We start from the raw sequence: 25,002 nt of genomic DNA on the forward strand, positions 1-25,002 counted from the left end.
CCTGGTAAATCAACAAAAACATCTATCCTTAACTTTAGCTTTTTTGTACTTTCATTCGAATTAAAATTATTTTTTTACATGACTTCCTCCTGACCTATTAAAATATCTACTGTGCATGCTAAATGCAGCAACGTTCTTAATTTTGTTAAATCAAAACTTATTTTCAAATCAAACCAAACTGAATTCAACCCATAGTTCATGATAGTCAGAAAGGACTAGTTTCATGACACGTCAACTTTAAAGTTTTCACACAATATATTAATTCCTTCACTCAAAACAGTGTTTTCATGTTCTCCCACTCACCCATAACTCAAACACAAATGAAGAGATGTTACTCAAATTTACTAAAACTACATTGCTATTAAGTTGCAAACACTACTAACCCAGGGCTGGCTGGGTTAAGTTGCAAACACTACTAACCTGCCTGCAACTGACTGAGAGGTCTGTTTCTAGAACTGTGATCAGGTTGAACATGTTGCTGTAAAGGATTCAGGGACCTTCCCAGGTAGAAGAAAAAACAACAACCAAATTTTGCTAACCAGTGTAAATTTACAGATTAAATTCTACAACCTACAATCTACTAAATCAGAGAAAGATCAAATACAAAATCTAAGCACATTGCTTGAACCTGACTACTGGAAATAAAACGTTTTCATGTTTTCCCTAAAATTTTAATTCCAAACACTGTCACTTTATTATAGGACACCACTCACAAAAGTTACATATATATACACATGCATAAGTTACCTTCCATGTCTTCATGTTTTTGATCCTCAATATTTGGAATACATTTTTTTTTGTTCTTCATCTCTACTTGGGAAATACAACCTGAAAAATATTGAAGTAACAATTTAGTTTCGCTTAATATATGTTTTACATTCCAATTAAAGAAATTAACCACTATCAACTTTCCAAAAGAATTTCCAGTGCTCGCCACTGTTTTATTATATAAATTGGAGAGCAGAGGTATCTGCCAGAGAGAGAAGCAGAATATGGACCATTTAATATGCACATTTTTGTAGCCTGTTTTGATCCCAATGTCTCACTGGACCAGCTCAAGTAGGTGGCTACAGAAATAGTTTAGCCACTGTAAAGCCTAATAAAGAATATCTTTTTTTAATATCAAAACTAGTATTAATACAACTTTACACCTGATATTGTATAGGTGAACTACAAAACAATTTTTAATAAAATATCCCCCAAACTTTTGTAAGATTCTAAAAGCAAAAGTATTATTTTTTATTAAGAAAAATGTGTTCTTCCTTGAAAGTTTCCTTGATAAGTTGGCCCCCTTAGTTCTCATAAGTAGGCTTCTCCATCTCTCGCAAAACTGTAGCAACTATGCTCTGCCATTCCCACCTCAGCAGTTGGGTGTGGGGTGGGGGAGGGAGGGAACAGCAGGATTTGGAAATCACTTAGATGTATATGGAGAAGCGAGAAGAGATGAAGATGATGCTCCAAGCCTGAAGAATAGACATAGTAGTATGACTACAGTGAGAATTAAGAGGGCTTAGGAGGAAGATGTTTTAGCTATGCTGAGTCGAAAGTGTTGTCTTGACATCCAGAAAGAAATGTGAATGAGGCAGGCTGAAATATGAGATTTGAGACAGGTCACAAGTGCAGGTATAGATTGAAGAGTCACCAGCACAGAGGACACAGTTGACACAATTACCCAGAGAGTAAGGTATCAACTGAAAAAAGGAAGGCCTAGAAAGGTCCCTGGGACCTACATCCCATTCACTCAGACTGCACTGATGTGATACCACGTAAGAAACAAACAGGTTTGAAGGACGGCCTGTCCACCAAATCAAGAGCTAGACCTATCCCAGGTCTTCTTAGCTGAGGATGGAAAATAGGTGTCTCTTCCTCTCGATCTTTCTCTCTGTGAAGGGTCTCTTTGTTTAGGTCACAAGGTGATGCCTTGGAAAAGTAGTACTTGCTGCGAGTCACTAAGAATTGTGTAGCAGAATCACCCTTTCCTCTTGCTGCATCTTAGATTCCTAAGTCTTAGAGGAAGAGGAGGGTAAAACCCCAGTAAACGTCCAAGTTTCCAGGAGAAAGGCAAAAGTTGCAGACATTTTATAGTTTAAAATATGTTTACAATACCCAGGAATGTATTCAATTCATGTCCCATGTGCTTGTTACCAGGGCCAGTTAAGAGACAGATTTACTGATGTATCTAGGTATGAAGCCTGCTTGCCTGGAAAGCACGTAGATACAACAGACTAATTCTGGTACCACAGAGGAAGAACGCTCCTGCAGCTGAGGTGGATAGAGGCTATAAGAGGGAATGAGTGTGGGAGAGGAGGTGACTTACTCTGTCCATAGACTGAGGGTATGTCTACACTTCAATTAAAAACCCACGGCTGGCATGTGCCAGCTGACTTGTATTCATGAAGCTCAGCTTCAGGGCTGTTTAACTGCAGTGTACACTTCCAGACTTAAGCTGCATCCTGAGCTCTAGGGCCCTCCAACCTTGCAGGGTCCTAGAGCCAAGGCTGCAGCCCAAGCTCAGAAGTGTACACTGTAATTAAACAGCCCTGCCACAGGTGTCTAACTGCAGCATACATACAACCTTTATAAGCCATAGCTCACTTTCCAAGCAGCTGCAGCTGCTCTAAGGCCACTTGCTGTAACATGGTAACCTTCCCTTCTCTGAACTCACCACTATCCGTGCTGCTTATTACACCTCTAACTCGATAGAACGCTGTCCTCGGGAGCCAAAAAAAAATCTTACCGCGTTATAGGTGAAACCGAGTTATATTGAACTTGCTTTGATCCACCGGAGTGCACAGCCCTGCCCCCCCTTTACCGCGTTATATCCAAATTCGTGTTATATTAGGTGGTGTTATATTGAGGTAGCGGTGTACTAAGATTTGATGTTTATGTGCGCTTGGATTCCCATTTGCAGCAGTCCCCTTCAACACAGCTAGTAGCTCTTTGTTGAGACTCCCCCTGCTTCCCGGCTACTCCCACATGCTGTTTTACCAATCTTGTGGTGAGGACGGGAAGGTGAGCAGCATGCTGCAAGTGGTCTTGTGTAGTGCCATTTAATTGGCTACTTCAGGCCACTAAGGGCGTGCCTACAGGGAAACTGACTGGAATAGCTACTGTGGAATAAACTATTCCAGAACAGCTAGTCTGGAATCTCTCTCTATGTGGACACACTTATTCCAGTGTAAGAATTTCCATACAGTGACCTATTCTGGAATAGCTACTGTGCTTTAAATTCACACCCTACCTTATTCCAGAGCAACTTCCCCATGTAGACAAGCCCTAAGTCACTGAATGTCCAGAGTGTGCTTAGAGTAGATTTCAAAATAGTAAAGCTATTGTGGGAGTATCTTCTGGTTCTCTGGCTCTCAGAAGAGCACACAGGGAGAGTGCTGAGAGAGGCTTTCTGGATCTAGCATCAACAGTGATTAACACCTTTGCTGCTTTCCATTTGCTGTCAGGACAGAAAGATCATGTGTGAGAACAGGTGTGTCTAAATACAAAGGAGAAATGTCATTAATGTGTTTTTAAAATCAAGATTTATAATAGTTACCATTTCCTTTAGCTCCAGATAAATCTAGACTGTTTACTCTACTAGAATGCATAATGTTTCAAACCAAAGGTTTGAAACAGCCTTTCTATTCTAAACCCCTAATTTAATTCCTTTTGTTAAGGTATCTGGTGTTGCTCACTCTGGAAATGAAACCAGACATCTGCAATTTAGATTTTTCAGGACTTCAAGTAGTTGTGTTAAAATAGAACACTTGTTATATTTTTAAACATTGTACTTTTCCTTTTTTGAAATGTACTAGTATAATCAACACCTCTGAAGCTCTCCTTTAAATGCACAATAACCATGAAATTCAAAGTTATATGGTTCCCACAGCAACTGTACCTAGCCAGCTGTTCACACCGCTCTCATATGGTGCTAAATTTTCATCCCCTTGTATGTAAATGATTGCCTAGGAAGGAGTGCTGCAGAAAGGGATATGGGGGTCATAGTGGATCACAAGCTAAATATGGAATGAGCTGTGTGACACTATTGCAAAATAAGCAAACATCATTCTGGGATGTATTTGCAGGAGTGCTGTAAGTAAGACACGAGAAGTAATTCTTCCGCTCTACTCCACGCTGATTAGGCCTCAACTGGATTATTGTGTCCAGTTCTGGGTGCCACATTTCAGGAAAGATGTTTGTTTAGTTTGTAGAAGACTGTGAGAGGATATCTTCTTAGAATATGTGCAACGTGCCATGGGTGGCGTGTGACTAGGATTCATCACTGAATTTGGTCAGCTGGTTGGATCCTATCTTCCCCGGCTCGGGCCGGGTACTGACAGATAGTAACGTGAATATTGATCCATGCCCTCCACTATTTTCAAGTACATAAAAGGTTGTTACAAGGAGGAGGAAGAAAAATTGTTCTACTTAACCTCTGAGGATAGGAGAAGCAGCAATGGGTTTAAATTGCCACAAGGGCATTTTAGGTTGGACATTGAGAAAAACTTCCTAGCTGTCAGGGTGGTTAAGCACTGGAATAAATTGCCTAGGGGGGTTGTGGCATCTCCATCATTGGAGATTTTTAAGAGCAAGTTAGACAAACACCTGTCAGGGATGGTCTAGATAATACTTAGTCCTGCCATGAGTGCAGGGGATTGGACTAGATGACCTCTCCAAGTCCCTTCCAGTCCTATGATTTCTATGATCACTGTACAGCAGATGGATACATGTATAGGACAGGAAGTGCAAAATACTGTAATCATCTGCAAGGGGAGTTTGATATAGGCATAGAGTAGTTACCAGAATGGCAATTCAAGCAACAGCACCAGGGTTAATGCCCCATCTCTCAAAAAGTGTCTTGAGATCTTTAATGACAAAAGTGGTACTTAAAAGTGGTAATAGCATAAACTCCAGAGAAGCAGCCAAGTTTAGGCTGACAGGCAAACCCACCTGTCAACTTTCAAGCCTCCAAAGATGAGTTGCAGTAGTTTTAATCTCTAGGGTCCTCAATTTTGGCAGCCGACCCATAAATTCATGGTTTACTGTGATTGAAAGCATGCATTTTTTACCGGTGCTTTGTCGGTCTGATCTGTTCTTATGAACAAGTATTCTGAAGTGTTTTGAGCAGAAATCTTGTCAATGTCAATACATTGCCTAATATAAAGAAGAAGGCATGGACATCATGGAACTGGAGAGATGGACATAACTTATGTAGTAGATTTGTTGGGTTTAAGTTTGTTTTTTTTTTTAATTTATTTATTTTTAAACAGTACTTGTTTTGGAGATTTCCTAGCAGGAAAAAAAAAAAAGTACTGAGTGTTATTCTAAAGAAACTGAACATTTTGATGGAGAGAAGCCACAAGATTACAGCTGATTCCAACAAGGTTGATTCATTTCTAATCTTATTCCCAGTCACAAACTGACCAACATTTTCAACAACAAAACCAACACAAGCGCTGTTTGCTTTTATTTCACTGAAAAGAAGAATAAAAAGTTATTTCATGAAGGAACTTTGAAAGGCTATTTTTCCCACCTAGTTTTAAAAGGGTACTACAAGGAACAGAGTAGTAACACAGTTAAAGATTTTTAAGGGCACTTACGTTATGTTAGCATCCAAGGAGTCTGGAATGTGTTCAACAACTGAGTTTTGATAAACTGTGGAAAACAAAGAATTTTAAGAGCAAATTAAGATTTTTGGAGGAAGGTAGGGAGATGAAAGGACTGTTAGAAGATGAAGTACTTCTCTTCCCCAAAACCAAATATCTTCCAAGTAAACAAACTTTGAGAATGTAAACCTTAAGAATATTTTAGTAGCACTTCTCAGAGCACACTTTATTGCAGTTGTATACCACATCAGTTTAAGTTCTTATTGGAGAAAATTTGCATTCAAAATGGAGAACAATATTCATCTGTCCAGTTTCCTCAGTTTCTTAAACTTTTCTGATTTTGCATGCAAATTGTGAATGTCCAGTAAGGTTAAGACACATTTCTGAGAAATTTTCTATTTGAGTTTTAATTATAGCAAATTTTGTTGACTGCCTTGCACTGCACAATGTATATGCAGCTACAGTCATCCAGGTGTTGTCATGGAATATTCAAAAACGAAATGAGTGTTTGCAAAGAGTAGCAGCAAAGATGACATCACGTAAGTATTCCAAAACCAAGAGAAATCCATGCTAAAAATTTACATTTCCTTTACAAGATAAACGTACAAAATACGTTAAGAATAGTAGCAACATTATAATTGAGAAGATGCTTTTTCAGGTGCTTATAAACTTTCTGTAGAAGTTACCTTTTGGCATGTAATTTCTTGTTTAATCTCAGTCTAGAAATGAATTGTGGGCACAGTTTGATGAAGTTAATTTTTCAGATAACTGAGCAAGAATGTTTTCCACCAATTAAATATAAACAGCTATTTTAAAGCTAAAATAGCTCATAAATTTCAAATTTAGAGATTTAGGCTGGATTTCAAAAGAAAATTCCAGTCTCTGTCTTAATGCAAGACAAAATTTATTTGACATGTGTCGAATTCTTTTTGAAAATAAGGTACCCAGGTACAGTTCCAGATGCTTCACTTTTATCATGAGGAATAAAGCCCCAAAGATACATACATCCAAATATATCAACACCAAGCCACATATATATATTCCCTAAGAAATAAAATGCAATTGTGGTTACTGTATTTCTAAGCATGATCTTATACATCTAAAAATATTCACTAGCGTGGTCATTTATATCTATTTTTGAAATAGCTAAATGGTAAAACTATGTAAATGTGTTATGGTTTAAATAAGGGAGTTAGGACAAATTAGAACATCCATAAGTTAGTTACATTACAAATCTATTAAGGCATTAAACACTACACAGCACAATACAATACAATACAATTACTGAACAGGCAGAAGGGATCAGAGTTTGAGTTGTTAAGGAGTTACATATTTGAATATCCTAAACTATTAAAATCATTACCATAAAGTTGCAGTGGTATAGAAATAAATCAGATAAAATAAAGAAAAAAACTGGAGGTGCTTTGGATGCAGTCAAGACTCGCACATCTACACCCAAAAAATTGTATCTGTTTTTGATGAGTATAACCAGGTGTGACCAACGATAAACTAATGAAATCTTTAACCATGTAGTTCATTTATATGAAGTGGGAGATGACTGAAGAGAACTTCTCCCCCGGATGCTCCAACTTGCTCTAAGGGCTTTCCTACATACAGGATTGCATCAGTTTAACTTAAGGTGTGATTTTAAACCAATTTAGTTAAACAGGTGCAAAAGGGTCTGAACAATCTAGTATCAGTTTAAAACAGGCTAAATTTGGTTTAGTATAAATTGAAATAAGCCACTCTTAAACCAAAGCAAGAAGAGGTTTTGCACTGGTTTAAGTAAAACATCTTTATAGAGTACTGACAATGCCTATGTTGACACCATATTTTTCCACTAGTTCAGTTTTGTTTTTATAAATCTTTTGTGCTTCTGCTACAAAAAAGGACTATAAAAACTGAACCATCTTCCTTGACAGTTCTGCTCCTAATGTGTGCTTATAGTCATATCTGCTTGCTTAACTAAAAATCACACACACTACTACTACTATTATTATTAAACTGGACAGAGTCAACACACTAAAAACCATCTAGGTTTATTCTGGTTCCTGAATCAAATAGAATCTACCACATTCAAAATATAGGGCTGAGTTCTGCTATTACACTTGTGCTACCAAGCAGACCACATTGAGTTACACATATGTAATGATGGTGAATTTGGCCTGAGTTGTTATTACTGATATCAGCAAAAACTGCAGATTTTCAGATTCCATGTTTAGGTTTCAAAGTTGTCAAATGGGAAAGCTATCTTTTTACTGGTAGGCTGACAAAAAGTGATATGGAAATCATTGACACAAACATGGAATTCATTTAGCTGCTCAGTCACTTTTCAAGATAAAATTATACAGTTTCGCTAGAGTCTCTAGAATAGGCAAATTTGTAACTATTCACCTATATAAATATTCACCTAAATAAGCATACTTCTATAAAGATGTGTTCAGACTAGGACAACAACCAGCCAGCTACAGCGATAAAAGCAATATTCCAAGAGATTTCCTTCCAAACAGCAGAAGTAGGGCAGGCTAGTGAGAATCTTGCAAAAGATTATTTTCAGATAAATTAAGAGGTAAAAGACCCCTTTCCTAAAAAGATAATCTGTGTCGGATTCCCATTCTTAAGTAGTTTGTGGGCTGTCTCAAAAAAAAAAAGGGGGGGGGGGGGCAGCTAACCATAGTATGTGCAAAACAAATGATGGACCAGGACGATGCCAACACTAAGAATTTAGGAACACAGGAATTGCCAGACTGGATCAGATCCAAAGTCCATCCAAGCCAGTATCCTGGCTCCAACGGTGGCCAGAACCATACGCTTCAGAGGAACATGTAAGAACCCTGCAGTAGGCAGATATGGGATAATATAGGTCTCATAGTTAGAGATTGGCTTAAACCCTGAAGCACAAGGTTTAATATCCCTTCCATCATCAAAATCAACTGTGGCAACTCTGAATATCTCTTGATATCTATTTAAATGTTAAAAAAGGGAGGGAGCACAAACTGCCTCCCCAGAACATGCAGTTAGGATGCATCCAAACAATTAATTGGTAACTCAACATTTAGGTAACTCAATCAGCCCAAAAGATGCTTTGGAAATGTCTTCTGTTGCTTGAATATTAGAATGTGAAGAGCCATTTTTAATTGTGCCAACTTGTCATTCACCTTGCACTGTGATAATTCAAAAACAGTTGAATTTTACGGCTGCAAAACTGGCTACGTACTTAGCCCTCAATAAGGGCCCAGGATATGTCTGAGTTGTTGGTTTTTGTGTTTGTTTGTTTTTAAGAAAGAAAGTTTTAATTGTGAATGGTATAAAACAACATATAAATTTTTACTAAATTTGAAGTACAGAGGTGGGAAGCTATAGATGTATTCCAAGAGCCCCGAACTCTAGCTTTGGCATGTAAAATGCCTTATTTGACTTTCTAAAATAATTTAAGAAGCTACTGTTTTATGTAGCAACACATTTGAAATAAGACAAAATTAACTTATAAAGGATCTCACTGGTGAATCATTAGGTACTTATAATGAATATTTACAAGAATATTAATTCAAGGAGGTTCCAGTATATATCTGGCAAATGATGATTACTTAACAGTAATTCTTTCAGTATCCATGACCTAGCTCATCTGCTTAACAAAGTTTATTCATATCTTAGGAAAAGTCCAGAACAATCACCATTCAACATACAGGATTTCAGCTTGATAGAAGGCTAAACTAAACACACTCCCATCCTATAACCACAAATGGACAGAATGCACGTATCATGAATGACACTTTCACTTGTTATTAATAAAAGAGCATACTGATTTGTTCCATTCAAATCTAAAGAATACTTCATTGGACTTTTGCATAAATTGCTGAATGGGGAACTGTAGGTAGTCAACCCAGAAGTATACTTCAGTGTTTAGCTGCTCACTTATTAACAGGAGCCGGTTAGTGACTAGATAGCATTGTGATGGGGATAATAGAAATCTGTAGAAGAAAGCCAGATGGAAAAAAAACTATTAAAAAAAATGTATAAAAGAATGTGGCCTGCACAAACTTAACAGTGTGTTAGAGCTGAGCTGTGCAACCAAACCAGACAATTTTTTGGTTAGCACCCCCTTCATTCACGAGGCATTATAACCAAGTGGCAGATGATGTTGAAATTGGCTTAGCTAGGAGCAACTTAAAGCCAGCATTCTTGCGTGATCTGCAACCTCAGTGGTCAGGAGATAGTCGCTACAAACGGCATCCTGAACATCCAAAGCCATCCACTTAAATCGGATGATGACATCCTCTCACGCTGGATGGAACATTATCACAGTGCCCTGAACCACCTTTCAACTGCTGCCTGCTCAGAGCAGGACGACCCGGCAGCCACAGCAGTTCCAGACCCAGACACTTGTACTGATGCACCAACATTGGATGAAGTGAAATGGATCTAGACTGTTCTCAGTGGTACCAGATGACAGAACAAGGAGTAATGGTCTCAAGTTGCAGTGGGGGAGGTTTAGGTTGGATATTAGGAAAAACTTTTTCACTAGGAGGGTGGTGAAGCACTGGAATGGGTTATCTAGGGAGGTGGTGGAATCTCCTTCCTTAGAGGTTTTTAAGGTCAGGCTTGACAAAGCCCTGGCTGGGATGATTTAGTTGGGAATTGGTCCTGCTTTGAGCAGGGGCTTGGACTAGATGACCTCCTGAGGTCCCTTCCAACCCTGATATTCTATGAAGTGCACCACCTGTAAACTGAAAAGAGATGCACAGCGGGTGCTGATGGCATCCCCCAAGAGCTGCTAAAACGCGCTATTGACTCTATAGCGGAATCACCTCTGGCCATCTTTCATCTGGTGTGGAGAACTGGAACCTTGCCAACCGCCTGGAAGGACGATATTGTGATCTCACTTTAGAAGAGCAAGGGACAGTGCAGTGAACATAAGAGCTACAGGCCGATCACCTTGCTGGCTGTTCCAGGGAAGGTGTTTGTGCATGTTCTGCTGGCACGCAAAAATACTTCTGTAACAGCCATTTTGTTTCAGCTTCACTGAGGAGAGCAGGAGGATCCAAACTAATTCTTCCGCAAGACGTATGATGGAATTCAATAGTTGACTGTTTTGACCTATTTATTAAGATGACAAAATACCTGGCACTATCACAGCCAAAGTAGTCAACATCAGATTAAAAAGAAATGTAGAAAACATGCTGAATATACTGAAGTCTATTTCCATAGCCTTGAACAAATTGCAGAAAGATTGCTGCTGTACTTCTGATGCTGTTGAAATTTGGAAAGAACTTCAAGAGACACGGACGAAAAATATCCACCAACAAAGTTAAATTGCAGACAGTAGAGAAGCGGATGGATCAAGTACCTACTCCACTTCATTTTCTTGCCAATATTCTCAACTCAGAGTTCCAGGGTAGTTGCCTAACTGCTGAAGAAGATGCTGCTATGACAGGAACATCTAATAATCATACAGCAATCATGCCAACCACAATAAATTTCAGAGCTGGAAGTGAACCATTCAAGCAAGACATGTTTGCTGACTATATTTTAAAGCAAAATAACCTGAAATAATCAATTTATTTAACTGATTACTGTTAAACCCTCTATTTAATAAATCATTAAGTTGCAAAAGTGAAACATGTTTTGATAAGATTAGATTAGGTATCCAAAACATCTAAGGTTGTTTGTTTAGTAAAAATAAATGTTATATGCTGGTTTGTGTGTTTAATTAAATTCCAGCTCCCATCCTAATGCAGTTTGCCACAGATCATGAGCAAAAAGTTAATTATCTAGTAAATGAGCAATACCATTCACCATTTTCCAATGTACTAATAATGTACAATTAATAAAAATCTGAAAATATTAAGCCATATAATTGCTTAAATAAATTAACACTTATAGCGTGCCTTTCTAGATAGCAAAAAGATGTACCAAATCTAGTGTAAAAGCTCTATTTATCTGTAAATCAACATTTTAATGGTTATATGAGAACGTATCTGAGGAAAATAACTGAAGTATAAATGGAAACTGATTTAACATCAAGGCTTTCCACTTGGTGATTTAAATCACTCCACCCTGCCCTGAAAGAGAATATCAATCCTCCAGCAGACCATTGCTACTGATGGTTTTATAGGACTTGACATGAGCTTTTCCTAGATGTTTTCTTCACTACATATCCTTATGGGTCACCACCGTTTGTGGATTACAAGTGACAAATTAAGCAGGCAAAAGAAAAACCCAGTGGCAGAAGTTTTGTGCCAAAGTTGATAAACTGCTTTGAAAACTTTTCAAATTTTTATGCAGTGGCTGGGAAAAAGGCAAAGATAGTGGATTTGTCCTAGATGCAAGCCAGACTGATTAACACAGGCTGTCTCTTTTCAGCAGATGATTCAAGACTGTGCCACAGGAAATACATTTATTTTGTAGATTAAAACTTTCAGGTAAAGTTCTCTGCTTCTGTGATGGCAGAGCAATGTGTAGAGAGACAAATACCAAGACTCTGATGCTTCAGTTTTTGTCTGCATTGCTATCGAAGTCTCTGGAGAGACTAGGAGAACTTTATTCCACAACATGTACTTTGGATCCATGTCCTTCCAGGGCGAAGGTGGCTCTGGGGAGTACTTGGTCCATCATAAATAAAATATACAGTGGAGATTGATGACTATCAGGCCAATGTCAATATATTTGAAGTCTTCCTTTCTAGGATAACATTGATAGGCATCAGTATTGAGTTGTCTCATTTCCTGGGCCAGTAGGTTCAGTCCTGGGTATTATTTTTGAGGGAGGATCACATTTAAAAGGCGTTTTTAGTCAAAAAATAGTAGTAGCATTGGAGAAAACTCCACAGAGACTGAAATTTAAGTGTTCTTGTTCTCCAGGTAACAAATGCATATTAGTTGTCCGTGTCAATATTCAATCTATCAGTGTTTATTAATACAGTTGATAAGGTAACACTCAATTGCCTGTAGTGTAAGGAGAAATGCAGCCACTTGAGGGCAATTCTACTTCTTGGATATTCCAGTGGATAGTACTGAGAAAATGCTCTTCTGCCCTGAGTTCTATGCATGTGTATGGGGGATCATAGGAGGTTTTTAAAATAGGAGACATGGTTGTAGTGTTACAAAAACAAAATACACTGCCATCACCTCCTTGCTGAGGGGGCTAAATAAGCATGAATTGGGATACCATACAGACATACTCTGTGGTGGGTCCATGTTCCAAGCTGTGGGCCAAACTTTCACTTTCAGCTCTTTTAAAGTATGCATGCATGCAACCAGACTAGGGGAAAAGTCCTACATGGAAGACCAAAACAACCAAAACCTCCAGTCTGTACAAATAAAAAGGATCCAACAGCTGTCCAGGTAAAAACCAAGTCTTCTGATCTTCTGGAAAAAGTAGTAATGTTATGTGTTTATCAAAGTATTTTTGAGGGGTTATTCACTGAGAGGTTTAGAATCATAGAACTGGAAGGGACCTCGAGAGGTCATCTAGTCCAGTCCCCTGTGTTCATGGCAGGACTAAGTATTATCTAGACCATCCCTGACAGGTGTTTGTCCAACCTGCTCTTAAAAATCTCCAAAGATGGAGATTCCACAACTTCCCTAGGCAATTTATTCTAGTGCTTAACCTCCCTGACAGTTAGAAAGTTTTTCCTAATGTCCAACCTAAACCTCCCTTGCTGCAATTTAAGCCCATTGCTTCTTGTCCTATCCTCAGAGGTTAAGAACAATTTTTCTACCTGCTCCTTGTAACAACTTTTTATGTACTTGAAAACTTACGTCCCCTCCATCTTCTATTTTCCAGACTAAACAAACCCAATTTTTTCAATCTTCCCTCATAGATCATGTTTTCTAGACCTTTAATAATTTTTGTTGCTCTTCTCTGGACTTTCTACAATTTGTCCACGTCTTTCCTGAAATGTGGCGCCCAGACCTGGCCACAGTACTCCAGTTGAGGCCTAATCAGCGTGGCATAGAGCAGAAGAATTACTTCTCATGTCTTGCGTACAAACGCTCCTGCTAATACACCCCAGAATGATGTTCGCTTTTTTTGCAACAGTGTTACACTGTTGACTCGTATTTAGCTTGTCGTCCACCATGACACCCAGAGCCCTTTCTGCAGTACTTGTTCCTAGACAGTCATTTCCCATTTTGTATGTGTGCAACTGACTGTTCCTTCCTAAGTGGAGTACTTTGCATTTGCCCTTATTGAATTTCATCCGATTTACTTCAGACCATTTCTCCAGTTTGTCCAGATCATTTTGAATTATAATCCTATTTTCCAAAGCACTTGCAACCCCTCCCAGTTTGGTATCTTCCACAAACTTTATAAGTGTACTCTCTATGTCGGGGATTCTCAACCTTTTTTAATTCACCCCCCGCCCCCAACATGCTATTAAAATTCCACTGCCCATCTGTGCTACAACAACTGTTTTTCTGCATATAAAAGCCAGGGCCAGCATTAGGGGGTAGCAAGCAGGGCAACTGCCTGGGGCCCCACACCACAGGGGGCCCAGGGAAGCTAAGTTGCTCAGGCTTCAGCTCCAAGTAGCAGGGCTTGGGGTGGCGGGGCTTCGTCTTTCTGCCTTGGACCCCAGTGAGTTTAATGCTGGCCCTGCTTGGTGGGCCCCCTGAAGCCTGCTCGTGGTCCCCACGGGACCTCGGACCACTGGTTGAGAACTGCTGCTCTATGCCATTATCTAAATCATTGATGAAGATATTCATAGAATCATAGAATATCAGGGTTGGAAGGGACCTCAGAAGGTCATCTAGTCCAACCCCCTGCTCAAAGACAGATGTTTACCCCAGTTCCCTAAACGGCCCCCTCAAGGACTGAGCTCACAACCCTGGGTTTAGCAGGTCAATGCTCAAACCACTGAGCTATCCCTCCCCCGTGAACAGAACAGGACTCAGAATTGATCCCTGTGGGACCCCACTCATTATGCCCTTCCAGAATGACTGTGAACCACTGATAACTACTCTCTGGGAACGGTTTTCCAACCAGTTATGCACCCACCTTATAGTAACTCCATCTATGGGGATTTTAAGGAAGATTACTTCTGACTGCTAACCTTAAACAATGTTTTTATTATAAGCTCGCTTAGTCACTGTAAGTATGTGTATTTTATCATGTAAAACATACCTGTTCCCACCATGAAAATTAGCCCGCACTTAAATAATGGGTGCATCAACTAACCAGTGTGTCCAATATGCCTGATACTGAAAATGGACCAATTTCCCAAGTAACATGAACGTAATTTATCCTATACACTTCCCAAAGCACAGATCAACTAAATGAACAGAACTAGTGAAGGAATTCCAAAAACAAAAGAAATCAGGCAAAACTGCCATAAAAAATAATCAGAAGAAACATCAATAAGCCTCAATAAACAGTACAACAGTTTCCATAGCTCCACTTGCTGGTAATGAAAAGTAATCGATCACTGAATTTACTACAGGCCACTGAAAATACAGATAGTGGAAATTATTTTAAGGTCTCTCCCATGATCTGTTCTATGCTTAATGGTGTTTGCAGTGTTCTGTAAAAAAATATATGCATTGTTAATTACAAACTTTTTTTTGTTTTGTCTTTATAGTTGTGAAATAAGTTTCTAAATGTGAACCAATTCAGTGCTGTCTTCAAGTCTGCAAGAAAGACCTTGTGTACACTAAAAGATTACGTCGACATGGCTACATGGACCAGGGGTGTGAAAAAACACACCCCATAGCTCTGTAGCTATGCTGAACTAACACCCAGGGTGGACGCAACTATGTTGATGGAAGAATGCACACACTGACATAGCTACGGTTGCTTGGGTACATGGTATTCCTACACCCTGGGGGCTGCCCAAGCAGTGGCTGCTCCGGCCACTCGCCAACCACTGACCGGGGCCGCCCAGAATCCGTGATAGGCACGGAGCCCTAAACATAACATATAGAGAGCTCCATGTGCAGCCACAATGGTAAATAGGTTGAGAACCACCGAACTACACTAATAAGAAACCCAGTGGACATGGCCCAAGTGTATCTACCACACTTTAGGCAAAGGTATTGCACTCCCCCACGCCTTGAGAGGGAATGGAACCCCTGTTGAGGAAGGATTTAAGAAAAGACTGAGTGAAATAGAGCTTATTTTATTTAAAATTACACATCAAATTAATTGTTGGATAAATTATCTTTAAATATTTTCATACATTTGAAGTGATTTCTTTAAAAAGTTCCAGACTTCTCAATTTCCCACAGAATATTGAAGGTGAATTCTTCATAATTTATAATTTTCCATGTACATCCAGTCATCCTTGTAACAACTAAATATGGTGGTCTGTAACCAGACATATCCTGAGCAGAAATTACTTTCTGCCTTCCTAAAACAAACGAATAGAAGTCTATGCTCAAAATTTACTGAACTAAAATCCCAACAAATATGAAGTCACATTTCTGATACACACAGGTACCATGATAACCACTGCCCCATAAACACAGATTGTGAAGACACCATATGAATATTAGATTAACATTCATCTAATAAGTTTCAATGTTTAGTTTTAGATTAATGGGATACAATCCTAATATATTGTGCCTGAAAATGTTCAAGTAGTAAATAAAATGACAGTCCTGAGAACATTTGAAAAGTTTCCAAAGAAGTTTAGAATAAACTGGCTCTCAGCCTTAAAGATATCTCACACAAGAAGAAAAAATGGATGACTATGTTTACTTCTTTATAATGTCTAAAGAGTTTTGTTTCTTACTTTTAAGACCATTTGGGAGTATGGATTTGGGAGGATTTTCTGTTTTAACAGATACACACACAGGAAATTCAGATCTTGTTATCCTATTTTTTCCCCGGAAGACTATGTATAACTGGATAACTTTTAAGATAACATTACAAGTACCAAATGAGTGAAACCCGAGCCACTGAAAAGGGAAGAACTTTTATTCAGGCTCTTGTTTGATTTTGTTAATACACATCACAACTGAGAAGAAAGATATCTGTTAAAGATTTAACACTGTGACCTCTAAGTAAAAGACTGTGGAAGCTCCCAATCCACTTCCAGGGTCTCCTCCAAGGAGACCATTAGTAAAAAAAGGAAAGACAAAACTTGTGTTTCATGGTATTTCTAAGGTAAAAGACAAGTGGAAAAAGAATTAAAAAAATATTTTTCAAGGCTTCTTTATGCTTCATAAAGCAACCAAAGAGGGCACAAACTAACTTTCCCATTTTTAGGCTTCCAAATATAATTTCACAATAATTAGTACAAGATGAGTTAGACTACTTCATATCCCTACAAAATAAAATTCAAGTACATTTTAGTTAGTGATATTAATTTGTCTTTTCATCTCAAGATCCTGATATTTTAATTACTGTTGCCAAGGTTATTACTTATATATGAAGGGTAGGGCAGGTAAGGATTTACTCCACTCTTCGTCCTTACAGTAAGCTTGAACTCTTTTAGGGTATGTCTGCAATACAGCAACATAGCCACAGCACTGCAACAATAGCGTAAACATTTTGTACATCGATGGGATGGATTTTTCCGTTGACATAGGTAATCCACTTCTTCATTCGACCTAGCTGCATCTACAAAGGCACTGGGAGTGAGGGGGGAAGTAAGTCAACCTAACTATGTCTGACAGGGCGTGAAATTTTTCGCAACTGTGAGCTATGCCGTTAAGATGACCTACGTTTTAGGTGTAGGCATCAAACAGTACCACTCTGATAAAGGTTTGTCTACACTACCACTTAAGTTGATGCAAGTTACATCCCTCAGAGTGTGAAAAAGCCATCCCACCCCCCAAGCGATGTAAGTTACATCGACTTAAAGCAGTATTTACACCATGCTATGTTGGTGAGAGATGCTCTCCTGCCTACATAGCTTGCCCCTCTCATTTCTCCCGTCGGCATAGCAAGTCTTCACCAGACACGCTAGAGCAGAGCAGCTGCATCAGTGCAGCTGCACTGATGTAGCCCGGTAGTATATGCTAGCCCTAAGTTAGGTATCTTTCCCTTAAAAGACAAATCTCCTTAAGAAAAAGTTGTGTTAAAAGCCAAATGTGTTAATGATCATATGAATGATGCTGTGGTTGTGCAAAAAAATAATTGAGTTAGTCCCCTGGGCTCTTTTTAGACTTACTGAATATCAACTCACTGGTATAAAAGTCCTAAAAAGCTATAAAACTGCTGAGATAACTGGTAAATAAAGTTCTGTTGATTTTATATAATTTTTATCTATCTTTAAAGTGAAACTGTGTAAAATATCACAGAGACAATTCTGTAGTCCAATCAGATAATTAGAAGGTAAAAAAATACAATAAGGCAATGTTATATTTAGGCATTTACAGAAAAAAGTTAGGAAATATATAAGTTCTAGTCCCTTACAGGAACCACATTTAACCCACTTATACACGTGATATAGTTTCATTTCATGTTGCATATGCATTACATGAACAATAACTGATTATAGATTTATTTGCATATGCAATTATGTACATGTAATTGGTTATTTCAATGTGCAGATAACCAAGTATATGTATAAGCTAGCAAAACAATGCTCCCAAGCGCTGCAGCTGAATCTGTGAGGATGTATATATGGGATCGGGGCTCACATTACTAGTAAGCAAAGAGCCATACCATGTATGAGAGTTGCACTAATTCTCTTCTCTCGCAAAAACACCGAGGAGTCCTTGTGGCACCCCTCGTTGTTTTTGGTGATACAGACTAACACAGCTACCCCTCTGAAACTTCTCTTCTCTCGAGAATTCATTCCTCACTGAACTCCTAAAATGAAAAAGTTCAAAGAAAAGTTTCTGAAATTTGTTTTTTTTTAAATGGTAAAATCCCAAAATGATAAGAGCCCAAAGGCTAAGCTTTTCAGAAAGTTCTAAGAACCTAGAAAATAGCATAATATAAGTATTTTTCAACCTTAACTGTAATGCAACTATTGGACTGCTATACCTGATATCAAAGTTTGCACTGTGCTACATTCCACTTAAAATTTCAGCTGAATCTTTAAATTTTAACTTAAATATAAAAGTTTTATTGCTGCAATTAAGAATCTTATATTTAGCATGAAGCTTTTTTTAAAAAAGGTCAAGTTGCACTGGACCCTCCATCCCAGATAATTCTTAGAAAGTAAACTCTTTGGGGGTAGGGGCTGTAATTTATTATATCTGTACAATGGCACCCAACCTTTGGGCACTATTGTAATATAAATACATATTAATGAAAATCTATATAAAGCACAAAAACCTGTTTTCCAATAAGCAGTGAAGCAGTACAGAAAATTCACAAATGAACTGTCTGGATAGTGTCTATTTATATTTTTAAAAGAAGCTTCCTTACCAATTACACTAATATCACATAAGATTACTAAACACAAAAGAGTTACCTTACTTTTCACTATTTACTTTCTGTATTTTGCTCTTTTTGGATATTTAGGTTCATAGCATCTGTAGTACAAACACTGCAGATTTTAAAGTCTCTGAAAATTACTCTCTATTTTAAATAAGCATAAAATACTGTTACTCTTATTAATTTTAGAGAATGTGAAATATATATGCACATTTAAACCTGGGGCCTCCTCTGTCCAACAACATTATTTTAATGGATATCAAGCAAAAAAAATATATATATAGGACACTGGCTGACCACCACTACATTCCCTCCAAAACTCAAGTATAAAGTCTCACTGATTTAAGGGTCAAATTTTCCTCACTTCCAGTTTTACCCCAATGTAATTCCAATGACAAATTATTCCTGATTTACTCCAGCATAATAAATCCCAAGTCCCTCCTTTTAACTTTACTACAATTTCAGGTTTTAATCTAATTCTTGGTGCCTGAATGCAATGTGCTGATATGGTGATGCCAATACAGAAAGCTTGTATCCAGACATTTTATTACAAAAGTGATCTAGATAGAAAAGATTTTGACCGACTCGAACGGGAGCAACATTTAGCTCAGTGCACGGGACTGCTGTACACACGCGATTTTAACAAAGCTTGGTCCGTGCCTATCTCGATTACGTATAGTCGGGATTTGTTTTGGTGGTTTGTTTTTGTGTAACAAAAGCTTTCCTCGGATGCTGGCGGAGCGGGGACGACGAGGAGCAGTGCCCGGAGCAGGCTCAGAGGCCGGCGCTGGCCCGGGGACTGGGGAGCTCAGTTACTCCAGCCGCTGATCCCCTTTGTTTTCCCTCTTGCCCCGGGGAGATGCGCAGCCAGCCGGGTAAGGGCCCAAGTAGCGCAGCGCGCCCAAGCCCAGGGCCTGCAGGACAACGGCCTGTCACGTTTGGGTTTAAACCCTTGATCCGATCGGCTCGCGTCAGTCTCCACCCACGGCGGGAGGGGAGGGGGCGCAGCGGGCTGGGCACCAAATCCCGCCTGCTGCACCGGCGACGGGGAACTAGAGACCGTAATTCTCCGGTGGGCTTCGAGTTGAGGTGAAGGCCCCGCGGAGCCGGGCTGCCGCCTCCAACACGGGACTGGGGAGTCGCCCCGCAGCCCTACCGGGAGGAACCGGCTCAAACTACTTTCACTTGTAGCATAGGAGCTGCCGAGAGTCCCCCCGCCTGCGCCCCCTCTCCGGGAACCAGCGTCCCAGGAAACGCGACACCGCCCAAGCGCTCCCCAGGCCCTAAGAGGCCCCCAGCCCCTCCTCGGGCTGCCGCCCCCCCGGGCGTACCTGGCGCCAAGGATCGGAGGCTCCGGCCGTAGAGGCCCCGCGTCCCCACAGGGCCCGGTCACTGCCGCGCTGCCAGCTTCCCCAACATGGAGGCTCCGCCTCGGGGCTTCCGGGAGCCGCCGCGGTCGCTTCTCCGCGGCTGAAGCCCGGAACTCGTCCCCGGCCTAAAGACTCCGCGAGAGGAGGGGCGGGCTCCAAGCGCGCTGCGCCACCGCCGCCTGCTCCGCTCGCTCCTCAGCGGCTCCCCGGCCACATGTCAGTGCGCGGCGGCGACTGCGCAGCACCCACGGAAGCCGCGCGGCGGCGCTGCCCAACCGCCTTTTGCGACAGATGAACAGCGTGGCGGCGGGCGGCGCAACCTGACAACGAGACGCCTCCAACCAGGCCCCCGCGCGCCGCCTGCAAGGGCATTCTGGGAAAGGTCCTCCGGCTCCGAGCTCCGGAGGGCGGGCGAAATCAGACGCTGCTGCGATAGGAAGACGCAGGCAGAGGAGCGAGGCCAATGAGCCGGGCTGAAACCTGCGTGGGGAGCGCGGGCCGGTGCGCGCAGTGCGAGCTGTAGCGGCCGCAGTGACGCGGCTGGCAGCCGTGGCGGGAGTCTCGCTGCGGCTCGTGTTCGTCTCGTGCAGAGCGTGGGCTGCTTCCTGCTGCCCCCAGCGCTGCGGGGTTGATGGCAACAGGCGCCCCCGTGGGAGCGGGGCGTTTCCCCCTTTGCCGGGGCGCTGGCGACGGGGGCCCCTCAGCCGACTCCATAGGGCGCACAAAGCGGCTGTGCGGCATGTGCAGGGCGGGCGGCCTCGCCCTACGGTGTTCAGGAGACCAAACAGCGGGGTTCGTGCTAGTAGGTAGTTGTGGTATTTGGCTGGTTTCCCTTGTGTGAGCACGGGGCTCGTGAGGAGAGATTTGATCAAGCAGGTTGGGCAAGGCACAGATTTACCCAGGTTCCTTGTTTCCAAGGTCAGAGGGGAGCTTTGTGATGATCTGCTCCAGGGGTTCTCAGACTTCATTGTGCTGCACCCCCCCCCCCCATCTAACAACAAACATTACTACATGACCCCAGGAAGGGGGGCATAAATCTGAGCCCACCTGAGCCTCACTGCCCCATGTGGGGGGACCAAAGCCTAAGCCCAAGGGCTTCAGCCCCAGGCGGGGGGCTTGTAACTTGAGCCCCACCACACAGGGTGGTGTGGAGCAGGCTTTCCCAATGGCTCCGTGCCCTAGCAAGTCTAACACCAACCATGGCAACCCAATTAAAATGGGGTTATGACCCACTTTGGGGTCTCTACCCACAGTTTCAGAACTTTTGCTCTACTCTGACCTCCTGTAATTAAAACACAGGCTTTAGAACAGGGATCTCAAACTCAAATCACCACAAGGGCCACATGAGGACTAGTACATTGGCCCAGGGGCCACATCACTGACACCTTTTCATATAAAGGTACAAAAGCCCTGCCCCAACTCCATCTCTTCCATGAGTCCCTGCCCTGCCTCCATTCCATCCCCTTCACCAAAGTCCCCACCCCAACTCTGCCCCCTCCCTATTCCAACCCCTTCCCCAAATCCCTGCCCCACCTCTTCTCCGCCTCCTCGCCTGAGTGTGTGGTTCCTCCCTCCTCTGTCCTGGAAAGTGCTAAGCGCCGTCAAACAGCTGTTTGGTGGCGAAAAGTGCCTGGAGGTAGGCAGAGGAGCATGGACACGGTATGCTGGGAAGGAAGGGGGGCGGTGGGTGAGGGGAGCTTGACGGCCGCAGGAAATAACTCCGGGGGGGCGTGGGGAGCTTGGCGGGCCGCAGCAAATAACTCCGCAGGCCGTGTGTATGAGACCCCAGCTTTAGAACTTCCCTTAAATAATTCCTACAGCAGAGCTTTTAGAAAAACAAATTGTGAGTGATGGAGGGTTCATCACATGCCTTGCTCAATTGTTTCAATGGTTAATTACTCTCACTGTTAAAAACATATGCCTTATTTCCAGTCTGAATTTGTCTAGTTTTAACTTCCAGCTGTTGGATTGTGTTGCACCTGTGTCTGCTAGCATGAAGAATCCATTACTAAATATTTCTTCCCCATGCAGGTACTTATAGACTGTAATCACGTCATCCTTAACTTTCTATTTGTTAAACTAAAGAGTTTGACCTCTTTGAATCTATCCTATAAGGCATATTTTCTAATCCTTTAATCATCCTTGTGGCTCTTCTCTGAACCCTCTCCAATTTATCAACGTCCTTCTTAAATTGTGGACACCAGAACTGGAGGCAGTATTCCAGCAGTGGTTGCACCAGTGCCAAATATAGATTTAAAATAACCACTCTACTCCTACTTGAGATTCCCCTTTTTATGCATCTCCAGATCACATTAGCTCTTTTGGCCACAGCGTCATGCTGAGCGCTCATGTTCAGCCGATTATCCACTATGAGCCCCAAATCTTTTTCAGAGTCACTGCTTCCCAGAACAGAGTCCCCCATCCTGCAAGTATGGCCCACTTTCTTTGTTCCTACGTGTATACGTTTACATGTATCTGTATTAAAATATAATATTATTTGCATGCGTCCAGTTTACCAAGTGATCCAGATCACTCTGAATCAGAGATCTGTCCTTTTCATTATTTACCACTCCTCCAATTTTTGTGTCATCTGCAAACTATATCAATGAACATTTTATGTTTTCTTCCAGGTCACTGATGAAAATGTTAAATAGCATAGGGCCAAGAACCAATCCCTGCAGGTCTCCACTGGAAACACACTGGCTTGATGGTGATTCCCTTTTTACAATTACATTTTGAGACTATCAGCCAGTTTTTAATCCATTTAATGTGTGCCATGCTTATTTTATGTCATTCTAGTTTTTTAATAAAAATGTCAATGTAGTACCAAGTCAAATGGCTTACAGAAGTCTAAGTATATTATGTCCACACTATTACCTTTAATAACCAAATTTATAATCTCATCAAAATAAGATATCAAGTTAGTTTGACAGGATCTATTTTCTACAAACCCATGTTGATTGGTATTAATTACATTACCCTCCTTTACTTTATTAAATTTTATTCAGTCCCTATGTGATTCCGATCCTCACAGTTTGCATAGCATAAAAATTTGCTGCAGATGTTGGGACAAAGTCACATCCAGCATTTTGGGCCTTGCAGAATTGGGCCCTAATAGTCTAAGAAAGACACAAGATTCTTAGTTATGTGTGCCCAACAGATTACCTCATTGTAACAATGTTTATTATTATATTATTTGTTGAGTGCCAACAGTTAAGTGCATAGTGCTTTGCAAGACACAGTTCCTCCCACAAGGGGCTTATGAACTAAAAATACATCTACAATAATTGCACACGCAAGACACCGAAAATTGTGCTAATTTGGGGAATTTTTTGATTTGTTTAAAATGGAGTGGTGACAGCAATTACTGGTTTGGGTTAATATTTGTGGGTCTTGTGGAAGAAGCAAGGTTTAGTCCATAACTGTGCTACAGGTATCTGGCTAGTCATACTGTCATCTGAACTGTTCACAACAAACATAAAGTTGTGCTATTCAACAGCTTTTTTTCCACAACATAATCATCTGTCATGCATTTTTGTCCATCTACACCTATCATGTTTGCTGTGTTTGAATCAGTTAATTTTGGGTAGCTTTTTCCATACTGCTTCAGTAGGAGTGAAAGAGCTCAGAGGACATGCATGCAGAGTGGTACCAACAGCACACATAGGGCAATGCACTCTGATGTAGCACAGAGAGCGGGGAGTTAGGCCTGGCTATCCTAATTATAGAGACATGGTCCTTACCCACCCAAAATGACTGTTACATCCATGGGCAATGGGTATAATAGGCCAGGGGAGGCTAAGCCTCGCCAAACAGCTTCCGACCCGGTGCCTTTGAGAGCGCAGATGCCTGGGCTGGGGCCCCTCCTGTACTCCATCCCGAAGCCCTGCTCCAGCTCTTCCCTTGTGGCCCCACCCATGCTGCGTCTCTTCCTGCCCACGCTGCTTCTGTTCCCACCACCCCGGCCTGTCCTTGCTTCGCCCCTTCCTCCGAGCCCCCCTCCATCTGCTGCTCACCAAGTTGCTCCTCTCTTCCACCCCGCCCATGTTCCAGCCCCCACACACACACTCCCAAGGCCCCCTGCTTGCTCCTCTCCTCTGCCATAGAGGAGAGGAGTGATGGTGGGTGGGGGGCTGAGTGCGGGCTAGGGCCAAGTGAGGGTGGAACAAGGGTGGGCTCCGGGATGAAGCAGAGGTGGAGCACGGGGCAGAGTGCGGGTGGAGCAGGAGCGGAGCCACAGGCCAGGCACCAGGGGAGCTTCCGGTGCTCATGCCAGCTTCCCCAAATGCTGGAGCCACACGCTTCCCATGGTTACAACCTGGTTAGACTAAGACAACTATATGCCAGCTTTGGCTGCTGGCAAAGGCAATGATACATCATAAGTAGCCATGATTACTAATAGAGTATTAACATAATGGTGTGTGGATACCAGCAGTTGTAACTGATCCCACTGTAGGGTGTTGCTGTGAGTAAGATATAAAAGGAGTTGTGGTGGTGTCAGAACCCTTTGGGATGCTTAGTGTAGTGATTAGTTTAAGAATAGGGCTTTGATTAAATAGAAATTAATAGTAATTTAAATTAGAAAATCCAGTAATGGCAACTTCAAGGTAATGTAGTGGAAGATTCCATTTCTAAGAAATATAGGGGTCCATTACCTATGATGTTATAATGTCACTTCCTGTGATGAAATGGTAAACTTCACGTCC

The 25,002-nt window shown here is 41.4% G+C and overlaps 1 protein-coding gene across 18 annotated transcripts in view; it reads right to left on the bottom strand.

Annotated features, from left to right (window-relative positions):
- SCAF11 (SR-related CTD associated factor 11) overlaps positions 1-20,554 on the bottom strand; it is a 64,358-nt gene extending 43,804 nt beyond the window's left edge. For 5 of the 18 annotated variants that reach the window (XM_065557655.1, XM_065557650.1, XM_008162488.4 and 2 more), the window contains exons 1-3: positions 20,258-20,554; positions 5,592-5,646; positions 748-828 (exon numbers count right to left, since the gene is read on the bottom strand). In XM_065557655.1, coding sequence (XP_065413727.1) covers positions 748-808 — 61 coding nt within the window. In that variant the 5' untranslated portion in view covers positions 809-828; positions 5,592-5,646; positions 20,258-20,554. Of the gene's footprint in view, positions 1-747; positions 829-3,241; positions 3,449-5,591; positions 5,647-20,257 lie in introns of all 18 variants that reach the window. The other 13 variants (XM_065557703.1, XM_065557699.1, XM_065557715.1 and 10 more) reach the window with 8 other exon arrangements.
- Positions 20,555-25,002: the final 4,448 nt, after the last annotated feature.

This window comes from Chrysemys picta, chromosome 1 (genome assembly GCF_011386835.1).
Source record: "Chrysemys picta bellii isolate R12L10 chromosome 1, ASM1138683v2, whole genome shotgun sequence".
Classification (NCBI taxonomy): domain Eukaryota; kingdom Metazoa; phylum Chordata; order Testudines; family Emydidae; genus Chrysemys; species Chrysemys picta.